The sequence below is a fragment of the Callithrix jacchus genome, chromosome 14 (genome assembly GCF_049354715.1).
Source record: "Callithrix jacchus isolate 240 chromosome 14, calJac240_pri, whole genome shotgun sequence".
NCBI classification, from domain to species: Eukaryota; Metazoa; Chordata; class Mammalia; order Primates; family Cebidae; genus Callithrix; species Callithrix jacchus.
Window position 1 is genome coordinate 7,032,419 of NC_133515.1, and position 25,505 is coordinate 7,057,923.

Below are 25,505 nucleotides of genomic sequence, written 5' to 3' on the forward strand. Positions count from 1 at the left end.
GGGGGGCTGTATGTAGGAGCAAAGTATCCTAGCCCAGAGGTCAGAACGGATTTTCTGAAGGGGTTTCAGGCAGCGGGAGGATAGCAGAGGCCCAGAAAGGAAATCTCCAAGAAGGAGGCTTCAGCGTGAAGCATGAGGGGATCCTTAGGCAGACTGGGGAACTGAGCCCGCTTCCCAAGGGCAGCAGGACCCCAAGAAGAAAAGCTTTTGGGGTCTCCACAGTGGGCTCAGGGCGGTTTCACACGGGCCCCTGAGGCCCCACAGACAGGAGGGCTGTGACGATTCCCCTAGTGCCCAAGAAAGCAAGGAGGTGGTGGGCGAGAGGCTTCCAGAGGCCTTGGGGTGCCAGAGGGGAGATGGAGCCGAGGGACAGTGACTCTGCAGGTCCCCCTCTGAGAGAGGGCATGAGGCCCCAGGCCCCAAGCTGGGTGGGTACCATCATGGCGGGGGGGTGCATGGGGTGAGGGAAGGAAAGAGAGGAAAAGGAGGAGGAGGTGTCGGCCACAGCAGGGTGGTATTCAGCCAAGTGCAGCTTCGTGGGAAAGGTCCCAGGTGGGCCGGGCTGGCACTGGGGATGTGCTGTCTCTGTCTCAGCTGGATGGCTCATTCCTCCTGGAGCATGCCCCCAACATCCCCCAGGCTGGGTTGGGGCTCCTCTGGGGACCCTCAGTGCCCAGGCTTTCAGCCTTCCAGCCCTGGCCTCCCTGTGGACTCAGTTGACCCCCACGAGTCCACAGGAGAGCAGAGACAGGCTGTCCTTGCCATCCTGCCACCTGGCACAGGAGGGGTCTCAATCTTTGGGGTGTGGGCTGACTTAGTGGGTTTCTCCTCCCTCTGGCTCTGACCTGCCGGTGGAATTAAACAATCACTCATCTGGGTGGTCCAGCTGGGGAGGCCCATGGCTATGCCCCTTTGAGGGGAAAATAGAGGCATTCTGGTTTCCATGAGCCCTGGGCCTCCCTTCCCTCCCACCACTTGCTGCCCACCCTCCCATTCCAGGCACACAGGCTTCTGTCCTCCTGGTGATTCTGGCTGCTGGAATCATCCTTCCTATAGCCCTGCCTTCACCTAGCCTCTCCTCTCTTGGTCCCATCCTGCCGTGGGCAGAGAGTGCTGGGTCCCGGAAATGCCCTCTCTCTCCCTGGAGCACGTGGCCTGTGATTTTCTTTGAGCACAGCACTTTGTGACTTTGATGTAAACATCAAACACAGCCCCCTTTCCTGTGTTCACATCCAGGAAATAGGTTAGTTTCAGACAAGCCTGCTTGCCAGGGCTCAGCAGACACCAGACCTTCCGGCCAGGCCTGGCCCACCGTGGGCCTTGGAGCTGCCGCTGGGGCGTCCAGGTAAGCGGCTGTCCTTGGGCCTTCTGCTGGTGTCCTGCTGCCAGGGCCACCCCAGGGGGGTCTCAGAGACCTGGCAGAGGGTGAATCCTCCATCCATGAATGGGAAACCCTGGCGGGGTGTGATATCCTTTCCACAAGGGTGTGTAAAGAGTGTGAGCAGTAAGGGTGCCCTCTCGGGCTGGGGATTTGGGTGGCAGGGAAACCCAGACTAGTTTTGTAAGCCTCGATTCTTCACCCAGAACCGCACCCAGATGGCGCTGGGACCAGAGACCCGACAGGTGGCCTGTTTGCTTGGGCATCCACCTGTAGGTCCCCAGGTAAGTGGTGTCTGGGTGGAGTGTTGCCTGGCTGCTGTCTCCGGGGTGGCCTGCATCTGGAGGAGGGAGGGGCAGCTGCAGGGAGGACCAGAAGGGCTGCAGGACTGAGCTGGGTGGTGATCGGCTGGAGACAGAGGCAGAGAGGGCCTGTGGCCACGCTGAGGGAAGCAGCGCCCCCTCCAGAGGCTGAGCTGAAGCAGGGCTGTTCAGGGGATACAGTGAGACCTGCTTGGTCCCCAGGCTCCTGCTGGGCCCCATCATGCTGCATCCTTGGCTCCAGGAAACAGAGAAACTCCAGAGAAGGCGCATGTGCACTCTGACCCCCAGGCCCTGTAAGATGAGGGGCCACTCAGCAGGGCTGTGAGCTCCATCAGCAGAATCCTGTGGTTCCCATGAGGAGTCCAAGCAGGCTCCGACCACTTGTAGGAAGCTCAGGTTGGAGGGAGACCTGGAGAGGGAAGGAGCAAAACACTGAGTTCTGCTCAACTGCTGCGTGTTCTTGGCAAGTGACTTGGCCTCTCTGATCTCAGTTTCTGCATCTGTTAAATGCACATGCAGATATGGGCACCTGGCAGGTGCCTGGTTCCTGACTGTTGGCAAGAGGCTGGGAAAAGGGTCCCAGGTAGGAAGGATCCCTGGCAGGAAGGAACAGGGGTTCATGAGGTGAGCAGCTCGAGATCATTCCTTACTTTCATCCCGGCTAGCGCAGCAGGTACACAGGAGGTGCTTAATGCCTTGCTGAGAGATCAGGGTCAGGGACTCCTAAGGTGCCACCGGGGAAGGTGCCTCCTGCTGAATCCAGAGCTTCCTTTTCCTCTTCTCACCAGCCCTCTAGCCTCAGCCTTGCAGCCCTGGCAGGGGCTCCTGGCAGTGTTGGGGTGTTGATGTGCACACTCTCGAGCCTGGGGGCCTGGCTTCACGTTCTGGCTCCACCACTCACCGCTGTATGCCTGGCCAAGTCACTGCATCTCTCTGTGCTCCCCTCACAGGGCCCTCGGGAGGATAAAGGGAGTGACTGTATCCACAGTGCCCAACACATACAGGTGCTGTATTAACGTCTTGCTAGGCCGGGCACGGCAGTTCACGCCTGTAATCCCAGCACTTTGGGAGGCCAAGGCAGGTGGATCATGAGGTCAGGAGTTTGAGACCAGCCTGACCAACATGGTGAAACCCTGTCTGTACTAAAAATAAAAAAATTAGCCAGGCATGGTAGCGTGTGCCTGTAATCCCAACTCAGGAGGCTGAGGCACGAGAATCACTTGAACCTGGAAGGCAGAGGTTGCCGTGAGCCGAGATCCCGCCACTGTGCTCCAGCCTGCGCCATGGAGTGAGACTCTTCTGTCTCAAAACAACAAAAAACAAGCAACATCTTGCTAAAACCCTCATTATCCTCACTAGCTCTGGATGGCCCTCGGGGTCTGACCTCTACAGTTCCTGGATACTCTCTGGGGCTGCAGCACCCAGACCACCCCATGCTAACCACTCCCTGCCCTACCCCAAAGAATGGGGTCAAGGGAGGCGGTTCTCATCAGAGCCAATTTTGCCCCCCGACATCCCCTTGGGAAAGTTGATAGTGCCTGGAGACAGTTTTGCCTGTGATCGGCATCTAGCAGGTCCAGGACAGAAATCCTGTGAACATCCTACAAGGCCCAGGACAGTCCCACGCTGTCCTGTCCCCTCGTCTCTAGCAGCCTCTGTCCTCCTGACTCACACCGCCTTTTCCCATCTCCCTTTGACAATCAGAGCCTGAGGCCCAGAGTGGGACCACTGCTTGCTGAGGTCACACAGGCAGTGGAGGGGCATTGTTCAATCAACAGACTCTGAGAGTCTGCTGGGTTTGGGAAGCTGACCTTGACCCTGCACTGGCCTGGCTCTCCAGGGTCAAATAGACATTTGCTGGGGTGCTTGGTGCCAGCTGCTTGCAGGCTGCATGTTCTGAGCATGACATTGACCTCTCCAAGCCTCGGTTTCTTTAACTGAGGAATGGGATAACACATGGAGTTGCGGGGTGTGTGTAGAGTAAATGGCTCACGCTCGCGAAGGACCAGTGCAGTCCCCAGCACAGAGGCTGTTGTGGGTATCCTTACGTACTTGACAAATATTTGTTGGGAGGAAGCAGGAGCTTCCACAGAAAACAAGACAGAGCCGTGGGCCCTGCTTTGGGGACTCAGCCTGGTCAGGGATGAGGAGCAGAGACACAGGTCATCAGGGCTGTGATGTGGGAGGACAGGTACCCTGAGAGCCAAGGGGAGGTGACTGACCCAGGCTGGGAAGGGGGCGGGGCTCATGGGATGCTTCTGGGAAGATGGGACAACGGATGAAGCCTGAAGCATGAGGCCCAGGAGAATGGCGCAGCGCTGTTCTGGGCAGGGGAACAGCCTGTGTCCAGGCTCCTCAGAACTGGCCCCTCCTCTCCCGCCATAGGTCAGTGGAGGAAGCTCCTGGTCCACCATTCCCTCTCCTTCTCCTAAGGAAGTCCCTGTGGCCCCTCCCCCCTCCCCAGGTATCAGGTTCATGAGTGCTCAGAGGCATCCCCACCCATCCCAGCAGACTGCAGACCGTTGTAGGTACCTGGTATATTGGGTGCCTGCTCTGTGCCTTGCTGTTATAGGTAGGGGAACCAGACAAAGTCTCTACTCCCATAGTGCTTACATTCTGACAGAGACAAAGGTACTGTGTCACCAAGTTGATACAATATCATCTTTTAGGTGGCAAAGAACAATAAAGCTGTGTCAGGGCTAGAGAGAGAAGGAGAGGCTATTTTAGAGAGGGAGGTGAGGGAAGGCCTTCTGGAGGAGGTGACTTAGGCAGGGACCTGAATGAAGTGAAAGGTGTTGGGGGAGGAGTGTCCAGGCAGAGGGAAGAGAGAACAAAGGCTCTGAGGTTGCACCACGTCTGATTTGTCCAAGGGACCTGAAGCAGTAATGTGAGGAGTCCCCTGTGGCTGGAGGGGAGCCAGTGTGGTGGGGGCGGGTGGGAGTGACAGGCATCATGAAGGGCCTTCGGGGCTGTCTGAGGATTTGCACTCTTATCCAGAGTGAGGTGGGAGCCTAGAGGGTTTCAAGCAGAGAAGAGGAGGATGCGATGGCATGGTGGGGGTGCAGCAAGTCTCACCCCAGGGAGTCCCCACGGCCCCAGTGCTGGGCACCTTCTCTGGCCCTGACTCCCAGAGGAGGTCTGGCGAGCTTCACTCGCTGCTCAGGCCTAACTGTGACCATGTGGTGGGTCCACGATTCCACAGTTTGAATCTGATTCTTGCAGTCAGGAGACATATGGAGGAGGAGCCTGTCGCCATGGCTGACTGCTGCTGCGTGGCCCATGGTGCCACCAAGCTGGCATCTGCTGACAACCAGTGCCTATGCTGCCTCTGTCGGTGGGCACAGACAGCCCAGGCACAGCTTGGGGATTAAGGAGCAGGAAACATGGCTTCAGGTGAACTTAGGGTCTTGGGCAAGGACTGGGGGTTCAGAGAGAGAGAGCCAGGAGTGGGAGTGGGGACAGGGTAGAGAAGGGGCAGCAGGAGGAGGTGGGGACAGTGAGGGTCCAGGGTGCCATTCCATCAGTGCCTTGGTTGGGGACATGTTGAGTCTGTCTGGGAGGACATGTGGCGCTTGTGCTGCTCCTGCCCGCTCCTGCCAGGTCCAGTGGCTTTGGCCTGATCCCTCTGCTCTGGCGATGGGCATGTAATGGGGGCTTTTGACACCTAGAGCCTGTTCCGTGAAACAGTAGACCTTTGAGGCCTTGCTGAATAGGTGTGGGAATTAAGTGATGCTGAAAGGGGTCTTTCCATGTGGTCTTCTCACAGCCTTTAACGTGCTTTTCACAGCATTTGAGACTGTATTTGACCCCTTGTCTCTTTCTTTCTTTAAAGCATGTTTGGGGAATCTGATCTCTCTGAAACAGCTGTGGTCTAGCCCTGCCTTTCCCCAAAGAGGTCACATGAATGGTGAGATTTCAGACAGGTCCGTCTGACCAGGCTCCAAGGCTACCTCCCGTTGTCCTCCCAGGGCCGGGGCTGTGAGGGTGGGGCAGGGGCCCATGGCTACTCTGATGTGATCGTGCTGCTGTGATCCAGGGGCTATAAGCTCTAGAAGGGCCAGACTAGGATCTCTGAACTGTGAACTCAAGAGAAGCTGGCTGGGGTCAGCGCAGGGAGACCGGAGGCCAGGCTTGGAGAATGAACAGGTGAAATGGGGAGTGAGGAACGGGGCTCCTAACCCAGGTCCTGCCCGTTGGGGTGGCCCAGGCAAGACGAGGGCCAGGGTGGGTATCATGGTGGGTGTGTCTCCTGGGAGGGCCACGAGTCTGCAGGGATACAACTGAGAATAGAAACATCTGATCTCCTGCCTGGGGTCTGGGGTCACCTGGGCAGCTGCAGTTCGGTGCAGCTCACTGAAAGCAGACACTCCGGCTGCCTGCTGTGTGGCAAATGCTCCTGCCTCGTTCCCCCGGGATTTTCATTTCTGCCACCTCTGCCCACCTTCTCTGGCTTCCCCAGCATCACTGGCCATGGGGTCCCTGGGAACTTGGGCCCTATGTTTTACTAGTGAGGACAGTCCAGAAAGTTCCCGGGGGTGGAAGAGGAGCCGCCTGCACCCAGCCTGCCTGCTGTGGGGTGTGCTTGTGATTATAGTTGTCCTTGTGGGCCATGGGACAGGGAGGGCGGGACACAGCTGAGACGCACAGGGAGAGAGCCTGCCTCTGGGACCCCGTGGCCTCGGGACATGGCTGGCAGCCCTGCACTGGGCCCCAAAGGCCAGCCTCCCCCGTCTCCTCTTTTGCCCTAACCCGTTTCCAGCTACCAGGTTGCACCTGCGGCCACGTGGGGAGGAGCTTCTCAAACTGTTGCTGACAGTTTCCTGCCACAGCTTCCTGCCCCAGAGACAAGCGTTGCTACCCTGCACACACGGTCCCTGGACAAGCCCCTAGTTTGCTGCCTCATCCCACGTCCTCATGCTCTATGGAAGTGGCTCCATGAGTCTTCAGGGAAGGGCTGGCTGGACTGGGGAAGATGGAGGGGAGAAGGGAGGGTGCACTAGGTACAGGGTGCTGTGTGGATAGAAGCATTGAAAGTCCGTTTGAAGGAAGGCAAGTAGCACAGCTGGGGCAGAGGGCTGCGAGTTTAGATCCAGTGCAGTCAACAGTAGGGTCTTGAGCAAGGAAGGCCTTGGGGAAGAATTGCCGAGGAGCAACTTGCAGACTCTGGTGCTCCGCTCTGCGGAAATAGACTGTGGGGTTCAGCCAGCCACAGGCAACATGGGAGTGACACCTGGGTCTTAGGTTGGTTGTATTAATGGAAACGGTTGGTGGATGGATAAAAGTGGCTAGAACTGCTGTAAATGTTCCTGTGTAGGTTTTTGTGAGAATGTAAATTTCCATTTACAAAGGAGATGATGCCAGCAGCAACTGACCTCAGGCAAGGGTGCTCTGGGCTTGCGGAAAGGCGGGTATGGCAGCACCTGTAGCTACAGACAGGATGACCCACGTAAGGGGACCGGGGTTGGGGAAGGAGAACAAGCAGGATGGTCAGAGGGTGGAGACAAGCCAGGGAGTTTGTGAAGGACCAGAGAGATCTGTGAGTCTCAAGCAGGAGAAAGGGGTCATCAGTGTGGGCCATTCAGGGGACCTAGCATTGAGGAGGTCACAGAGAGCTTTTCTGGTGCCCACACACTGCCAGGGGTGCTATCAGTGCTGGAGAACAGCCTAGGAGGTGGGCTCAGACCAAGGGTCTGGATGAGAGGCTGGGAGTAAGGGACATGGGGCAGGAGTGTAGACAGCCCTTGATCACTTTTCTTATTTTCGTTAGCACTTTCAGTGCCCATTGTGTTTGTATCTTCCAATTTCTTTCCCCCTTAATTAAAAATTTGGGGTATAATTTATATACAGTAAACTTTATATATAATTTTAGTGAAAAATTCTGAGATCTGACAAATGCATACAGCCCAGAAACTACCACATCAATCAAGACACAGACTATTCCCCCGAATTCCCTCCTGCCTCTCTGTCGTTGGTCCCTCCCCGGAGCACCGGTGCGTTTTCCATCCCTGCAGTCATGTTGGAATCATGCAGTTCCGTGCAGGCCCTTCGGCCTGGCTTCCTTCATCCAGCCTGAGGCCTTTGCAGTGCATCCGTGGAACTGCCCGTCTCTGTGTGTGGTTCCACTTACTGCCAAGTAGAACTCTGCTGTAGGCACGTCCCACAGTGTATCTTATTCATCTGTTGGGAAACATTTTATTCCCAATTTTTGGCAATTGTGGCTAGAACAGTTGTAAATGTTCCTGTGTAGGTTTTTGTGAGAATCTAAATTTCCATTTCTTTAGAGTGAATAGCTCCTTCATGACTTTTATTTTATTTTATTTTTTGAGACGGAGTTTTGCTCTTGTCACCCAGTCTGGAGTGAAGTGGTGTGATCTCCGCTCACTGCAACCTCTGCCTCCCGGGTTCAAGCGATTCTCCTGTCTCAGTCTTCCGGATAGCCGGGACTACAGGCGCCTGCCACCACGCCTGGCTAATTTTTGTGTTTTTAGTAGAGATGGGTTTCACCATCTTGGCCAGGCCAGTCTCAAACCCTTGGCCTCAAGTGATCCACCCGCCTTGGCCTCCCAAAGTTCTGGGATCACAAGTGTGAGCCAGCTCGCTCAGCCGCTTCACGACTTTTTAATAGCACTCTTGTGGAATGGTGGCCTGTTTCTCCAGGTGGAGCCACAAATGCAGTCCCTTATGAATCTCTGGGACACCCACCTGTCTGTAACTGTTGGGACATCTAGGACCTCACTCTAGCTTGGACCTCCCAACCTCACTGTCACAATTAATCGGGTTAGAATGCAGATCCTGCCCCCTCGTCCAGCGCCCTGACCCAGACCTCACCTGATTCCCATTCCAGTACCTTCCTCTCAACTCGGGTGCCCATCCCTGGACACCCAGGGCAGAGGGAGCCTCTCTCGATTCACAAAAACATTCATTTTGCCCCGTGGTTTCATTGGTGTAGCTAAGAAAGTACCCGCAATGCAAACTTATGTCTGGGTAGCTTTGCTGGGCTGGTCTTAGTAGAGAAACGCCTTGTAACTGCTATGGAGAGGTACGTTTTTCCCCCCAACAGTTTATGAAAAGTCACAAATATACAGAAAATAGAATCAATTGTACACCAATAACTCACCTGCGATTCTCCAGTTGAAGATTTGCTATGTTTGCTTTACCACATACAGTTAATCATCACTATTTGTGGATTTCTTATTTGTGAATTCACCTACTTGTTAACAAATATTTGAAACCCTAAAACGAACATAGCACTTTGTGATCATTCTTAGACACAGAGTGGCAAAAATGTGAGTCACTCGATACACGTGTTCCCACTGAGGCTGCACAAGGCAAATTCTCTGCCCTCTTTTTTCACCTCTCATGCTACAGATAAGTGTGTTTTTCATGTTCTATTTGGTGCCACATATTTTTTTTTTTATTTTTTATTTTGGAGTTTTGTACTTGTTGCCCAGGCTGGAGTGCAGTGGTGCAATCTCAGCTCATTGCAATCTCTGCCTCTTGGGTTCAAGCTTTTCTCCTGCTTCAGCCTCCCAAGTAGCTGGGACTACAGGTGCACTCCACCACCTCCAGCTAATTTTTTGTATTTTTAGTGGAGACGGGGTTTCATCGTGTTGGCCAGGCTGGTCTCAAACTCCTGTGGCACACAGCAGGCTCTATCCCGCGGCGTCTCTGGGCCTAAGGCACCTGGTTCAGGAAGAGCAGCCAAAGTCTTGACGTTCCTCCGACCCCCTGTGAACCCGCAGGTTTGGGGAGGCGCAGGAGCGATGCCAGACCCCGCGGCACACCTGCCCTTCTTCTACGGCAGCATCTCGCGCGCCGAGGCCGAGGAGCACCTGAAGCTGGCGGGCATGGCAGATGGGCTCTTCCTGCTGCGCCAGTGCCTGCGCTCGCTGGGAGGCTATGTACTGTCGCTGGTGCACGACGTGAGCTTTCACCACTTTCCCATCGAGCGCCAGCTCAACGGCACCTACGCCATCGCCGGCGGCAAGGCGCACTGCGGCCCGGCTGAGCTCTGCGAGTTCTACTCGCGAGACCCGGACGGGCTGCCCTGCAACCTCCGCAAGCCATGCAACCGGCCGTCGGGCCTCGAGCCTCAGCCGGGGGTCTTCGACGGCCTGCGCGACGCCATGGTGCGCGACTACGTGCGCCAGACTTGGAAGCTGGAGGTGAGAGCGCGGCCTGGGGTGCGGGGTCTGGAGGGGCGCTGCCGAAGAGGGGCAGTCGAGGGTTTTGGGGGATAGGAGGGAGGAAAAGGTCGTCTTCTCCATTCAGTCCCCTTTGGGAGCTGGAGAGGTGGGGCCCTGGTTGGGAGAGAACCTGACAGGAGGCCTTGGAGGCAGAGGCTCCGTGGTGGCAGTCGCCTTCCGCAGCCTGAGCGATGCTGTGGTGCGCGACAATGCCATGTGGGAAGGTGGAGGGGCGCACCTGGCCGGAAGAAAGCGAGGCTTGGGCTGAGGATGGGGTGGAGAGGAGGGTGCGCGAGGCTAGGGTGAGCCCTTAGGGTAGGGCGGCTGTCAGAGAAGATGGGCTGTAGTCTTCCACAGCCTGCGTGACACCGCTATGCGCACCTACCTGCATCGGGTCTTCAATGCGCTTGGGGCCGGGCTGGTGGGGGTGGTTCCTCCCTAGCTGGATTGGGGAGGGGACCATGGAGATGGCGCGGAGGCGACCTTCAACAACCTTCACAACACCCACTAGGGACGCCTGGGTGGGGTGGGGACTCTGGGACAGGGCTCCCGGAAGGGGGTTCCTGTGCCGAGCACTTGTCCACACCTACAGCTCTCCTACCTGCTTCTTTCCTAGGGCGAGGCCCTGGAGCAGGCCATCATCAGCCAGGCCCCGCAGGTGGAGAAGCTCATTGCTACGACGGCCCATGAGCGGATGCCCTGGTACCACAGCAACCTGACGCGCGAGGAAGCCGAGCGCAAACTTTACTCTGGGACGCAGACCGACGGCAAGTTCCTGTATGTGGGGCCCGGGATTTGGGTGCGGTGAGGACTGTGGCTTGTTGGCCGGGATCCTGGGGACTGGGGCAGATGTGAGTGTGCAGATGGGCTGTGAGGGTGTGCCGGTGCTCACATGTGCAAGTGGGTTGTGCGTTTCTGATGTGCAAAGGGACTTGGACATGGGGAAGTAGTGGCAGTGATTAGGAAAACCTCCAGAATCCCTTGGCCTCCTTGGAATCCGCCCCTGCCCTTCTGCCACCTGCTGGCTACGGCCCTTGGGCAAGTAGCGGACCTTGTTTGCCTGCCTCAGTTTCCTCTCTTTCAATCAACAAATATTTACTGAATACCTACTGTGTACCAGGCACTGAGGACATGGCAGTGAGCCAAACAGACACAGTGCCTGTCCCCATGGGGCAGGTAGACAAGAAAAGGAATTAATAAAATAGAGACCCTGTCAGATGGTGGTAAGTGCCCTGTGTGCAGGTGGGGAAGGGTTGCAATTTTAGATTAGGTGGTCAGAAGAGGCCTTCCTGAGAAGGTGACTTTTGAGTAAAGGAAAGAAGCTGAGGAGTGAGCTATGCAGCTTTCAAGGGAAGGGTGTTCCTGGAAAATGCGATGGCAAGTGCAAAGATGAGGAGGCAGGAGGCTAGGCATGTTCTAGAAACATTGTGGAGGCCGTGTGCCTGGAGCTGAGTAAGTTAGGGGGAGAATGGGAGGAAGTGAGGGCAGGGCAGGGACTTTAGCCCAAGTAAGTTGGGATCCCTGGGAGAGTGTTGAAGCAGCCCCCTCTAACTGTCCTGTGGTTGACAGCAGTACCTCCCCCCAAGGTCCTCTATGAGGAGTACATGATTAATACGTGTGAAGCAGTGAAGCAATAGTATGGTAACTGACATAGGAAAAATGTGGTAAATGCTAGCTTTCATATGTGGGTGAATGTGCGTGTCTGAGCCACAGCTGAGGCCGTGTGGCTGTTTGCGAGTTTGTTAATGTGAAAAAAATCTCTCCAAAGCTCTTTTTAAAACTCTGGCAAGTGTTTGACAGCCTGGCTAGGGCTGTTGCTTTCTGGTTTGGACATGGAATCTTTTCTATAACCAATAGGATCCAGATGCAGCTGAAGTCACTTGGGCCTCAAGATACAGAGAAATTGGTGCCTGCTTTTCTCCCATGACCTCAGGAAGCCCAGTGATTTCCCCCAAGAAATCTGTAGGCACAATTCCTGGCCTGAGCCCCTGCCCGCCAAATCCCTTGAGTCACCTGCCTCCCCCAGGGCTGTTACCTCTCCTGCGGTCAACCCACTTGGAGGAAATGACCACTTCCCATGATCTGCCTCACCCATGTGAAGTTTCTGTAGATTGCCTGCAGGCCTCTTGCAAGATGCAGCTCCTTCCCCAAGATTCTGTTGTGGGCTGATAAAATAACTCTTTCACCCTACCATACAATTTCAGATTTGGTTGGACTATTAATTGGAGTGGAGTTTCCAAAGCTTCTGAGGGAGCTCTTAGATACGTTACAGATAATACTCATCTGCCAGCGCAGCTTCTGAATAGCTTGGGACAGGGCTGTTTTCTCAAAAAGGAAACCTTTGCATTTGTATCAGTTAGCTTTTGCTACATAGCAAACAGCCCGCAGACTTATTGGCTCAAAATATCAGTTTCTTACTTTTCTGATTCTGTGAGCTAACTAAGCGGTTCTGGTTTGGGTCAGCTGAACTGGGCCTGAATATGTTGGGATGGACACGCTCATGTGACTGGCCATTGACTCAGTGTCACCTGGGTGAAGGGGACGAGCTGGCCCTGTGCAGTCATCATTTAGCAAGCTGGCTGGGGCTCGTTTGTGTAGTGGTGATGCAGGGTTCCCAAGAACAGTCAGAGAGGAGAGGGCAAGTTCAAGCCTTTGTTTGTGTAATGTCACTAATGTCCTATTGGCCAAAGCAAGTCACTGTGGGAAAGGGACTCCCGAAGGGAGAGGAATGCAGGCAGCCATTTTTGCAAACAATTGATTGTAGGATTGGACCAAGGGGGTTGTCAGGAAGGAATGGGGATTGCGAACATGGGTATTGGGGGCTGTCTTTCCTTCCTTTGGGACTGTCAGTCTGAGGGCATGCCCTGCTGCGTCTGGAGGGCCCCGTCCTGCAGTATGTGGTGATGGCTGGTCCAAGTGTTACCCACCTTCCTCCAGATGTTGCATCTCCCCACCCCAGGTGTGACTCTTGCCATGATCCTACTAACATTTGGTCACATATCTCACATGTTCATATCCCCCTCGTCCGTGGCATGCTACCCCAGGTTCCTGAGAGTCCTGGGGGTCTCCCCAGACTGGACACATGAAGCAGGCTCTAAGCCCTTCCTGCTGATGTAGCTAATTCTTTCCTCCTCTTTTTTTTTCCTTCATAAAAGGTAAATTCATCTGTCTTTGATTTTATAATCTGAGTTTCTTCTCTGGTTTCCCCCTACAACCCCAGTGTAGCTTTCCCTCTGCACGGTCTCTGCCTCTCTTCTGTCTTAGTTTTCCTTTCTTCTCTCCTTCCCTCCCCGCCCCCATCTCTCTTCCTCATCTTGCACTCACACACACGCACATACAGGTCATGATTCTGCCACTCCAATAGCTTAAACAATTAAAGCCTCGTGAGAGTGGCAGAGGATTCTAGGGGGTGGGAAGGTGACTGGAGGGTTGAGCAGCGGGGATTGGGCCCCCATTCCAGCTTGAATGATGGCAGGAGCTCAGCTCTGATCTGTTTACTATCTTAGGCTGCCATGTACAATGTTATATGACAGAGGTTTCACTGCACAGAGGAAAAGTTCAAACACTTTTGGTGTAACACAGCAGAGCTCAGGACAGGCTCAGTTAACCAGTCTACTGAGATTGGAGGAGTCTCAGGAGAGGGCCAATAGTTTTAGCCAGCTATCTGTGCATTGGATATCAAACTGGCATGCAGTCTCCCAGGCAAAGAGGACCAGCGTTGGTGGTGAGAAGGTGTGGTAGGAAGGAGAGATGCCCAGCATCTGGGCACAGCATAGAGCCTGCAGCTGGCAGTGAGGTCCAGAAACAGCTGGCACAGTGGTTTGAGGGACAGTGACTCATCCCAGCACTTTGGGAGGCCGAGGCGGGTGGATCACGAGGTCAAGAGATCGAGACCATCCTGGTCAACATGGTGAAACCCCGTCTCTGCTAAAAATACAAAAAATTAGCTGGGCATGGTGGCACGTGCCTGTAGTCCCAGCTACTCAGGAGGCTGAGGCAGGAGAATTGCCTGAAGCCAGGAGGCGGAAGGTTGCAGTGAGCCGAGATCGCGCCATTGCACTCCAGCCTGGGTAACAAGAGCGAAACTCCGTCTCAAAAAAAAAAAAAGGACAGATGGAATTGTACCAAAGGCTGTGTGTGTGCTGCAAATACTAGCTTTGTTTCTGTGTTATTGGCAGCATTTTATGGAACTGGCTTATTTGACTTGAAAAGAAAGTTGCTCTGGAAAGGACCTTTAAGAGAGTACTTTGTCAAGTGTTTCTTTTTTTGAGATGGAGTCTCGCTCTGTTGCCCAGGCTGGAGTGCAGTGATGCGCACTTGGCTTACTATAACCTCTGCCTCCTGGGTTCAAGTGATTCTCCTGCCTCAGCCTCCCCAAGTAGCTGGGACTACAGGTGTGCACCACCATACCGGGCTAATTTTTCTATTTTTAGTAGAGATGGGGTTTTCCCATATTGGTCAGGCTGGTCTCAAACTCCTGATCTCAGGTGATCCGCCCGCCTCCCCCTCTCTTTGGAATCCTACTGACTGCCCCTTTCACAATCCTCCCAAACACATTCACCTAAAAGACTTTGCAGACAGTTTTACGAGATCATGGTTGATCCTGAACCTCATTCTTGAAGACTTTTCAGGTCAAGAACTTATGATTTAGACCAGTTATTTCATACATAAGGAAACCAAGGCACGTAAGGATAAGCAGTGTATTCAGCGTTCCACAGATAATCTGTGACAGAGCTGGGTGTGTAGTCCTGGATAGCAATTAACTGTTGAGTCAGAAATGCATTTACATCCTGGCTCCACCTCCCACCTCTTACCAACTCTGCAATTCAGGCAAGATACGTAAGCTTTTGTCTCATTTTCCTCAACTGCAAAATGGAGATAACAGTAATACCTACTTTGTGGGGAGTGTTGTGATTATAGGACAAATATGTGAAGAATTTAGAACCAACACTTTGATAATAAATGGTAGCTCTTTTTTTTTTTTTTGAGATGGATTTTTACTCTTGTTGCCCAGGCTGGGGTGCAATGGTGCAGTCTTGGCTCACTGCAGCCTCTGTCTCCTGGGTTCAAACGATTCTCCTGCCTCAAGCCTCCCAAGTAACTGGGATTACGGGTGCACACCACTACGCCCGGCTAATTTTTGCATTTGTAGTAGAGATGAGGTTTCAACATGTTGGCCAGGCTGGTCTCGAACTCCTAACCTCAGGTGATCCACCCTCCTCAGTCTCCCAAAGTCCTGAGATTACAGGCTTGAGCCACTGCACCCAGCCAAGTAGCTTTTTTTTTTTTTTTTTTTTTGATAGGCCTGAACCAGAGACAGATGTAGCTCTTATAGGTTCTATGTATTATTTTATATACATAGAGTGGAGATACAAATTGATTTTGTAGCCTGTACTTCTGGTTTAAGTGCAAGTTTCAACTGCAATTAAGAACTGCCACCACCTAGTATTTTTTTTTTTTGTAAATAAAGTAGAAATATATGTGGTGATAACACCAATGTCTTAGCCTGTGGGTTATTATCTGGGAATTTGTGGCTGGTCTTTATGAACTCACATGGCTCTTTCAAAAGAGTGTATCGGTTAGCCCTTGCCATGTAACAACTTGCTGTGTTCATACCCTGAAGCTTAGCGACTTAACTCAATAGTCATTTACAGCCAGGTGAGGTGGCTCATGCCTGTAATCTCAGCACTTTGGGCGGTTAAGGCAGGTGGATCACCTAAGGTCAGGAGTTCGAGACCAGCCTGCCCAGTATGGTGAAATCCCATCTCTACTACAAATACAAAAGTTAGCCAGGTGTAGTGGCACATGCATATAATCCCAGCTACTCAGGAGGCTGAGGCAGGAAAATCACTTGAACCCGGTAGGCAGAGGCTGTAGTGAGCTGATCGCACCATTACACTCCAGCCTGGGTAACAGGAGCAGAACTCTGTCTTAAAACAAACAACAAACAAAAAAACCCAAACCAAACCAAAACCAAAAAAAACCAACCAACCAACTAAATAAACCAAAAACAAACAAACAAAACACACGGGTTATTTATTCATTCTTGTTTTGCTTGGCAGTTTGGATGGTTTGCTTGGCAATTTGGGCTGAATTCAGCTGGGTGCCTCTTCTGCTGGATTTTTGAGTTTACTCATGTGGCCACAATCAGCTGGAAGGTTGGTTGGAGCTTGATGGTCTCTGGGATGGCCTCACTCACGTGAGTGGCTATGACAGACTGGGGTGCCTTGGTTCTTCTCCATGGGCCTTCTCTAGCAAGCTAGCTTGGACTCATTCCCATGGTGTTTGCAGAGATGCCAGGAAAAGCAAGAGAGGGCAGGCAGACCTCAATGCTCAACCACTTTTCAAGCTTGTGTCATGTTTGCTGGTGTCCCAATTAGCCATAGCAAGGCATATGGTCAAGCCCTGATTCAGGAGATAGAGAAGGAGACTCCACCTATTGATGGGAAGAGCTCCCTAATATTGTGGCTGTTTTTCCTCCAATATTCCACATGGAAGTTTAAATAAACAAACACAGAGGAAATTATTAGTTCCAGAAAGAGACAGACAGAGGAGGAGAGATAGAGATGGGGGGGAGGTTTGCTGTTTGCTGGTGAGTAGCCACTTGGCATCAAGTCTCTGTTGTCAGTTTAAAACTTCAGGTTGTGACCCGTAGGAGGTGTTTTCACTTCTCACAGTCTCTGGACACCATCTCCTCCAGGACAGCCTGCCAGCTGCCTCTGACTTCCACAGCTCTGAGACCCCCAGGGCCAGCAGTCCTCCCTCCTCACTGGAAAGCTGCATTTAACAGGGTCTTGTGCCAGTGACTCAAAATAGAAATGTTTTGTAGGAGATGTTGGCTGGAGTCACTGTGATGGCATTGCATCTGCTCTCCCAGCTTAATGTCTCTGTGGGACATTTGTTTTCTAGTTTGTATGTGGGAGGGTTCTCTTCCTTGACCTTTGGTGAGCCCTCATTGCCCCGCGCCCTGATTTCCTAACTCTCCACATTATCTCCAGACTGTTGTGGGCTAGCCTAGGAACTACCCCACCCTTCACTGCACTGTTCTTTGGGGAATGTGCTGTCCAGGAATGGATGGGATGGTCACAGCCGCACCTCTCTCCCTCACTCAGAGGACATTGCCTAAGGAAGGGCCTCATTGCAGGGTGGGCCCACAGCTGCCTTGCTCACTGCCGTATCCCTGCACTCAGAACAGTGCCTGGCCTGTGGTTCACAGTCAGTAAAGATTTGTCCAGTGAATGAACATCCACAGGCAGGGCCAAGCTTGGTCTGAGAATTTGCACCTTGGAGGATATAGCTCGCAGGCCATTGCAAGGGCTCTTCTGTAGCTTAATGTAATCCTTGAGCTCAGGAGTCGGCTGCCTCTGGCCTTCACAGCTTCCACAGGGCCAGCTGCCCTCCCTCCTCACTGGAAAGCTACATTTGACCCTGCAATAGAGGCTTGTGCCAATGATCCCAAACAAAACTGTTTTGCGGGGCATGATGACTGTCACTATGGGGTTTCATGCGAGGGTACTGGTGTCTGACACTAAGTTGGTCTCTATATGTGTGGGGATGTGTGTGTACTCAGAGCTGGAGGGGATGGGGAACAAGTTCTCACCTTACAAATGCACCATCTTTGAGGGGCTCCATTCCCATTATAGAAATGAAAGATTTATATGTTTATTTTGACAAAATTCCAGCAGAAGGCAATCAAAGGTCTTATTCTAGAAAGGCCTGTCTATTATGGAGCTGGTCAGTCTTGTGATAAGAAAGTGACTTTTTCTGATTTGCACAGGGGTGCCCTGTCAGCTGGTCATGGAGCTGTGCCCACCTGTGTGGGTCTGTGTGGAAAAGGCTTTCTCTCCCCAGGAGAATGGTGCTGGTCTACCTGTTGAAGGCTCTGTGTCTGTTGTAGAAGGCCAAATGCCTCCCATGGTTGGCTGATGTGTGGCCGAGTGTACCTCCAATGGATGAGTGCCTGTGGATGACTGTACTGTCTCCCTGTGGATGACAAGTGTCTGGCCATGGATAGTCAAGTGTTCAGCCATGGTGGACCAGGTGTTCCTCAATGGATTGGTGTTCTCTTCCTCCCATGGCTGAGTGTTCACTGTGTGTGGTTGGGTATTCCACATGAATGGCCGTCTGTTGGCTCTTGGAAGACTATGAATTTTCCTGGGAACACAGCCATGGCCCCTCCACTGCCCTCTGCCCCTTAGACCATTATCAGCAGATTTGGAGGTGAGGGAGCCTGGCCTGGCTTCCCTAGTCCCTGCACTTCTCTGCAAGGCTTCTGGGTGTGGAGTCCATGGGGTGTGTGTGTGGAACCTGGGCACAGTAGGAGGCCCCTGGGTGGCTCTAGGGGTGACATCCCCTTCCTTTCCCCACCAGGCTGAGGCCGCGGAAGGAGCAGGGCACGTATGCCCTGTCCCTCATCTATGGGAAGACAGTGTACCACTACCTCATCAGCCAGGACAAGGCGGGCAAGTACTGCATTCCCGAGGGCACCAAGTTTGACACGCTCTGGCAGGTAGGCTGCCCATGCAACTTGTTTTGGGAGATGCTGTGCTTGGGTGGGGTGCCGGGCTCTAGGGAGGAGAGGAGCCCCTGCTAGCTGCCCACTCCCTGCAGCTGGTGGAGTATCTGAAGCTGAAGGCAGACGGGCTCATCTACTGCCTGAAGGAGGCCTGCCCCAACAGCAGTGCCAGCAACACCTCAGGTGCCTGCAGTGAGTGGGCGGGCTATGGGAGGGGGTGGCAGAGGACCCAGTCCCCGGCCCTCACTGTCCCTTCTGCTTCCCCAGGGGCCGTTGCTCCCACGCTCCCAGCACACCCATCTACATTCACTCACGTGAGTTGGGGGCACCTGGAGTGTGGCCTTGGGGATGGAGCTGGGAGTGGCTCTGGGGAAGGCTGAGGTGCCTGTGGAGTGGAAGAGGCTCTCTCTCCACTGTCTCTGGGGAATACTCACTGGATATGGGTCTCATGAGAGGGGCTGGGCATCCCAGCTCAGGCCTTGCTGACCCTGTGACCTTTAGCCTCAGAGACGGATGGACACCCTCAACTCAGATGGATACACCCCTGAGCCAGGTGAGCGGGCAAAGTTGGGGACATGGATTGGGGCTCGTGCCAAGCCAAGAGCAGGGCCCCTGTCACAGGGCTGTGGGGTTTCACAGGGGACACCATGGAATTAGCCAGGCTGCGGCAGTTGGCTTGGTTTATCCCTGTGCACACATGCCCACACACATAACACCTTCCAGTGTGCAGGGAGCACACCTGACCCCTCCTGAGGCTACCCAGACACACGTTTGTTGAGTGCCTGCTATGTGTCAGTCACATTCTGAGGTCACCGTGTGTATGAGCCACCGAGCCCTCCTGACAGGCCTTATGAAGTGGCCATGGTGATTACCTCACTTTATAGATGTGAGAAGGAGGGCTCTGTCTACAGGGAGGTGAGACAGTGCTGGAGGCGAGATGTGAACCCAGGATGGGCTCTGGAGCCCACATTCCTAAAATGCTCTGCTGTGCGTGCTCCTGTGTCTCATGGGTGGGTGCAGACCTGGACATGTGTGTTCACAGAGAAGAAGACACACAGTTACATGTGCACCCACATGCTCGCCTTAGGACGTCTCCACATGTGTGTTGCATATGCAGACAGGGACAGGCCTGGCCATAAGTGTACATGTATGAATGCACACACATGCACACCCCAGCTGGTACAGTAATGGTGCCACGTGGATACCAATGCACACAGCCCTAGAGTCCACCCTCATGTGGCTTCCCAGAGCACCCACAGCTGTGGCCAGACCATATGCCCATGCGTGTGTGTCAATGTGCAGGAACACACATGCGCACCCACGTGCCTAGGCATGCTCCGAGGAGGGCACCCTTGTCTGGGGCAGGTGATTGTGGGGGCTGAGGCTGTCCCCCACGCCCCTGCTCCTGACCTGGGAGTGCATGGTTGTGTGTGCCCAGCCCGCGTAACGTCCCCAGACAAACCGCGGCCGATGCCCATGGACACAAGTGTATACGAGAGCCCCTACAGTGACCCAGAGGAGCTCAAGGACAAGAAGCTCTTCCTGAAGCGCGATAACCTCCTCATAGCCGACATTGAACTTGGTTGTGGCAACTTTGGCTCAGTGCGCCAGGGCGTGTACCGCATGCGCAAGTATGGCCACCCTGCTGTGGTGGGGGCACTGCTGCATGGGGGCAGAGGGGTGTGGCTTCACCGGGCTGTGGGGTGGCAGCTGGGACATCTGTCTCACAGCAGTTTGCCTGGAAAACAGACTCTGGGGCAGAACAGTGCATGCTGAAGGGTTCCCTGAGAGAGCCCGGGACACCTGAGGGGGATGGGATGTGGGCCTGGGCAGGGGGAGATGGCTGAACTACAGTTACCCATCCCAGGGGAGTGACAGTGGGGTCCCCGATCCCTGAGTCCACTAGTCCCTGACAGGCTGCCCCTGGGGAGGGTGTCATTTTGTGTTCTTTTTGGTGATGGGTGGTTCCTGGTGACCGACCCGGCTGTGTCCTCAGCAGACACTCCCAGCTGCGGGGACACTGAGCACCTTGGTCCCAACCTGGGTGGCAACCAGTGTCCACCGCACAACTCAAGGGAGAAAAGCGATGGGTGGGTGCGGGTGGGGGGTCGAGCAGGGCCGGTGCCCCTCGCCCACATGCCTCCCGTGGCTGGGTCGGGCAGAAAGCAGATCGACGTGGCCATCAAGGTGCTGAAGCAGGGCACAGAGAAGGCAGACACCGAGGAGATGATGCGCGAGGCACAGATCATGCACCAGCTGGACAACCCCTACATCGTGCGGCTCATTGGCGTCTGCCGGGCCGAGGCCCTCATGCTGGTCATGGAGATGGCTGGTGGCGGGCCACTGCACAAGTTCCTCATCGGCAAGAAGTGAGCACTGGGGGGCCCCGGCCATCAGGTGGTTGCACCAGGGCTTATCCTGGGCGTGGTGGCCACGCACCTGCACGCATGCACTTTCACACCTTCGTGACACACTCGCATCCGACACACCCACACCCATACCCATGTCTGCAAAGCAGAGCTAACCCTCTGTTCTGCCATTGCACCTCGGCAGTGATAACAGTGCCTACCTCCAGGGCCCCTGCAAGGATCGAATGAGTCGGCACCTGTAAAGGCACTGATGGTAAAAGCTTTGTACACATCCATGCTACCCGACTCCCTGGGCCAAATTCAGGGCCCTTGGAAAAGGGCCCGTCACCAGTTATCTGGAACCTGCACTTTGTTTATGTACTGCATGGTTTTCTATTTTTAGAGGTTTTTTTTTTTAAGAAAACAAACCAGAAACAAAAACAAAGATGTGACAGAGATCACTTGCGGCCTGCAAGGGCTAAAACCCTTACTATCTGGCCCTTTAGTGGAAAGTTCTGCAGTTTCATTCTTGGTCCCTCATCCCCATTCTTTTGCCCTCACAGACACAAGTTCTGCACTTCCAAGGCACATTTTTGCTGGTCTGTGTCCTCCGGCCGGTGCACACACCTTCCCAGTGTGCCCCTGGCTCCCACACTCAGTTATTTGACAGGTGTTTATTGGACAGTTTCTCAGTGTCAGGAACTGTTAGTAGCACTCGGAATTCATTAGCAAATAAACGAGGCAGAGATTCCTGCCCTGTATTCTGGTTGAAGGAGACAGTAACAATCCTGATGAAATCTAGAGCCTGTGGGAAGATGATGCTGTGGACACGGCATGCTGCAGCTCCAGGGGTTGGGAGTGTCGAGGTGCGAGATGCAGCGGGCAGGGAGGTATGAACAAACTGAGGGAGGCCACCACACCCAGATGAGGGAAAGGGCATTCCGGGCAGGGGGCATGCCCACGCAGAGGCCCTGAGGTGGCCCCGTGCAGGGAGGGGATGAGCAGATCATGCCAAGGCTTGCAGGCTGCCTGGAGTAGGTGGAGTTTTACCCTGAGTTGGATGGGAGCTGGTGGGGGCGGTACTGTGAGCAGAGGAGAGGGAGGACCTGACTCAGGGGCAGAGAGGACAAGACAGTGGGAGACAGTGAGGAGGGAGCTCGGGAACTGGGTGGAGCTGACTGTGTGTGTGTGTGTGTGAGTGTGTGTGTGTGTGTGTGTGTGTGTGGCGGGGGAAGCGGGGGTCCAGGCAAGTGATGCTGTGGCTGCCTCCCAGTGGCAGATGCAGAGGTGAGCAGTGGGGTGGGTTCTGGAGAGATTCTGACACCAGAGCTGCCAGGGTTTGCTGACGGATTGGGTGTGAGAGAAAGAGGAGCTGCTGGAGAGGATGGTGGAGGAGCCACATGTGTATGTACATGGGGAGAGGGATGTCAGGCCACATTATCTTTGAGACGCCTGTGATACCCCAGCATGTGCAGGGTGCAGGCGGAGATCTAGATTTGGGAGTCGTGGCGTATGGGTGATCCCTAAAGCCTCACACTGGATAGATTGGACAAAGGCTGGGGTTTTTGCCAGTTTGTTCACTGCTGTGTCCCCAGCCCCATACCTGGCACACAGCAGGTGCTCAATAATAGTTTTTGAACACATGGTCACCTGGCTCATGCCCAGCTGGGTCAGAGAAGCATCTGGGAACTTGGTGGTCTTCTGGGAACTTGGGTGGTCTTCTCCCTGATAAGCCCGCCTTCCCCAACACCCCAGGGAGGAGATTCCCGTGAGCAACGTGGCAGAGCTGCTGCACCAGGTGTCCATGGGGATGAAGTACTTGGAGGAGAAGAACTTCGTGCACCGTGACCTGGCGGCTCGCAATGTCCTGCTGGTCAACCGGCACTATGCCAAGATCAGCGACTTTGGCCTCTCCAAAGCACTGGGTGCTGATGACAGCTACTATACTGTAAGCCTCTGCCGCTGTGATGCCTGGGTGGATGGGTGGGGTGGGTAGAGGGTCCCTGAGTCCTATTCTGGCAGCATCTCCCCCTCCCCAGGCCCGCTCAGCAGGGAAGTGGCCTCTCAAGTGGTACGCACCCGAGTGCATCAACTTCCGCAAGTTCTCCAGCCGCAGTGATGTCTGGAGCTACGGGGTCACCATGTGGGAGGCCTTGTCCTATGGCCAGAAGCCCTACAAGGCAGGCACAGGCAGAGGCGGTGGGTGGTGAGGTGGGGAGCAGGAGGAGGAGGACCCTGGTCACTCACATGTGTCTCGGCCCCGGCTTGAGCAGAAGATGAAAGGTCCAGAGGTCATGGCCTTCATCGAGCAGGGCAAGCGGATGGAGTGCCCAGCAGAGTGTCCGCCCGAACTGTACGCACTCATGAGTGACTGCTGGATCTACAAGTGAGTGCGGGAGGGGAGGGGACCCGGCCAGACCGACCCCTGGAAGTCCTGGTGCCGGATGAGTTCTTAACCTCACTCTACCCAATGTCATCCCACCCATAGCCTTTCACCCAGTTCATGGCCTTTGCAGCCACCCCTACCTGCACACCCAGCTCTCCAACACACCACCCCTGTCCTGCTCCAGCATGCCACACCCTGCCACCCTGCGTGTGGCCCCATGCTTCAGCATCTAAAACCTCAGCCATCCTCAACACATGGACCTTGCAACATGCAAACAGGTCCTTGCTCTGCTACTCAACCTATGACACCAACACTCAGGTCATGAGATGATTCTCCAGCACCCAGCACTCTAGTCCCCACCATCCAGCACGCAGCACCCAAATACCAGACAGGCTGGCACCGAGGTACCAAATACTCATCTAGTCCAGCCCTCACATCTGCCTGGTTGAAGCTCAACCTTCAAACATCTCAACTCCTAACACTGTCAATATCCCAACTTCCCATCAGACAACAGGTGACACACCCGGGCGAGTGGACACCCTACACTGCCCCCACAATGCGTGGCCATTCTAACCCTGCTGGCCAGCGCTAAAGACAATGACACTGAAACACCCAAGCAGTCCAACAGATAGACACCCTCTCTGGCTGGTCCGCCCCACTGCGACATGTGTTAATTTGACCTCCAGGAGACACCCAGTGCACTACACCCCAGGACCCAAAGAGGCCAGCACCTAGCACCCAACAAAGTCCATGGATACCCCATGCACAGTACGGTTAATATTGCAGGTCCCCACTGGCCAGACCCACTGGAATGCTCCAGGCCTCTGCTAATGACCAGACACGCCCTCCCTCTCGTCTAAGCCTGTGCCTAGCATTCCAACACCCTGCCCCCTGGGTGCATGCGCACAGCATCAACAGCTTTCTGTATCCCAGGTCCCCATGGTCAATAGCTGCCACTCTGACACCCAGTCCACTCAGTCCCCTGAGTCCTCACTGGTCAACGCTCAGTAGAATGTCACCTAGCACCCCATGTGTGGGAGCTCTGCCTCTTAGGCTGTGCCGCATTGCCCAATGCTCTCACACCCCAGAGGCCTCTCCACCACCCATTGTCCTTCCACCCCAGCAGCTCTGCTGACTTTCTGAGCCCTGAAAGTCCACCTCAGCCACGCACCATGCATTCCTGCCCTCTGGTGAAGCTGGGTCCCAGGGGTGTGCCCAGCAGCCTGGATGTACCCCATCCCTCACAGGTGGGAGGATCGGCCAGACTTCCTGACCGTGGAGCAGCGCATGCGGGCCTGTTACTACAGCCTGGCCAGCAAAGGCGAGGGGTCCCCAGGCTGTGCACAGAAGGCCGAGGCTGCCTGTGCCTGAGCTCCCGCCGCCCAGGGCCTGCAACCTTCCACGCTGACTCTCCCTCTGCCCTCAGCCCCACCCCAGGCCCTACAGTCTGGCGGAGTCTGCTTGGTTGTCTCCACACACAGCTGGGCTGTGGTAGGAAGTGTCTCAGGCTGCACCAACCTTGCATTCCCTGCCTGGCCCCCTGTCCTCTCTGGCTGGGGAGGAGGGAGGCCCCAAGAGTGGGGCTGTGCAGCCTGTCCCGGCTGGCAGCTCCTGGAGGACCCTGAGCTGATGGCGTTGCCTGCGTGGATGCCTTGCTCTGGGCCCTGACAGTGGGGCCTGGGCGTCCTCAGGTGGTCGGGTGTAGATCACTGGAATAAACTCAGCTTCCCTCTAGCCTGAGCGCCCTCATCTTTTCCGGGGTGAGGGGAGGGGCCATGACAAGTGGATTATGGGAAGTGCGTGGAGGTGAATGTCCTTGTGTGGACCGACCCGGAAGTGACCCCTGGGAAGATGGGGCTGGGTCCCACTTTTCACCCTAGGGGCAGCTTCACTGGAGTGAGGGGCTGGGGTAGAGTGGGGAACCTGAGGCCAGGTGGATGTGGGCCCAAGGGCTGCGTACCCAGCTGCCCTGCCTGTGTGGAGCTGGGTGTGCTCCGTGCCAGGTGCACGTTAGGATCGCCTGGAGCGATTTTAACAAGCGCTAAACCTGCCCCCATCCAGCTGGGGCCTTCACCACCCCTGGGGTGCCTTACTCATCATGAGATATAGTCTATTTCATTGGTAGATGCACATATTAGCTTCCACATGAACTGTATTACTGAATTTGAAAAATACCAACATGCAAACATTGTTTTAAAAACTAATGAACGAATTAAAAAATTACATCAGTTAATTTAGTGGTTTCTTAAATCGTATGGTTTGCAGATAGTTCAGTTTTATAAAAATTCACTTGTGAGTCTCTGAACAATGACTTACATTATTATGTAAAATATGATATCAGACAGTAAATAAACTGTGACTTTCATTTC

The 25,505-nt window shown here is 54.5% G+C and overlaps 1 protein-coding gene across 2 annotated transcripts; it reads left to right on the top strand.

Moving 5' to 3' along the window:
- The first annotated feature begins 1,246 nt into the window (after positions 1-1,246).
- Positions 1,247-25,505, top strand: ZAP70 (zeta chain of T cell receptor associated protein kinase 70). 2 transcript variants are annotated; one of them, XM_054244530.2, is made up of 14 exons: positions 1,247-1,345; positions 1,585-1,662; positions 9,444-9,866; positions 10,504-10,664; positions 18,258-18,396; positions 18,498-18,585; positions 18,670-18,716; positions 18,904-18,955; positions 19,841-20,033; positions 20,565-20,771; positions 22,506-22,698; positions 22,790-22,930; positions 23,024-23,136; positions 24,384-25,505. In XM_054244530.2, the coding sequence occupies exons 2-14, from the start codon at positions 1,597-1,599 to the stop codon at positions 24,505-24,507; spliced, it is 1,947 nt and encodes a 648-aa protein (XP_054100505.2). In that variant the 5' UTR covers positions 1,247-1,345; positions 1,585-1,596; the 3' UTR covers positions 24,508-25,505. The 2 variants fall into 2 exon arrangements, with proteins under 2 accessions (XP_054100505.2, XP_035127527.3); XM_035271636.3 differs by lacking the exon at positions 1,585-1,662.

Excerpts from the sequence above, each read along its gene's own strand:
- ZAP70 (XM_054244530.2), top strand. The coding sequence starts at position 1,597 with ATGGCGCTGGGACCAGAGACCCGACAGGTGGCCTGTTTGCTTGGGCAT. Across the intron at positions 1,663-9,443 it reads ATCCACCTGTAGGTCCCCAG|GTTTGGGGAGGCGCAGGAGC; the intron begins GTAAGTGGTGTC and ends GTGAACCCGCAG. Across the intron at positions 10,665-18,257 it reads CAGACCGACGGCAAGTTCCT|GCTGAGGCCGCGGAAGGAGC; the intron begins GTATGTGGGGCC and ends TTTCCCCACCAG.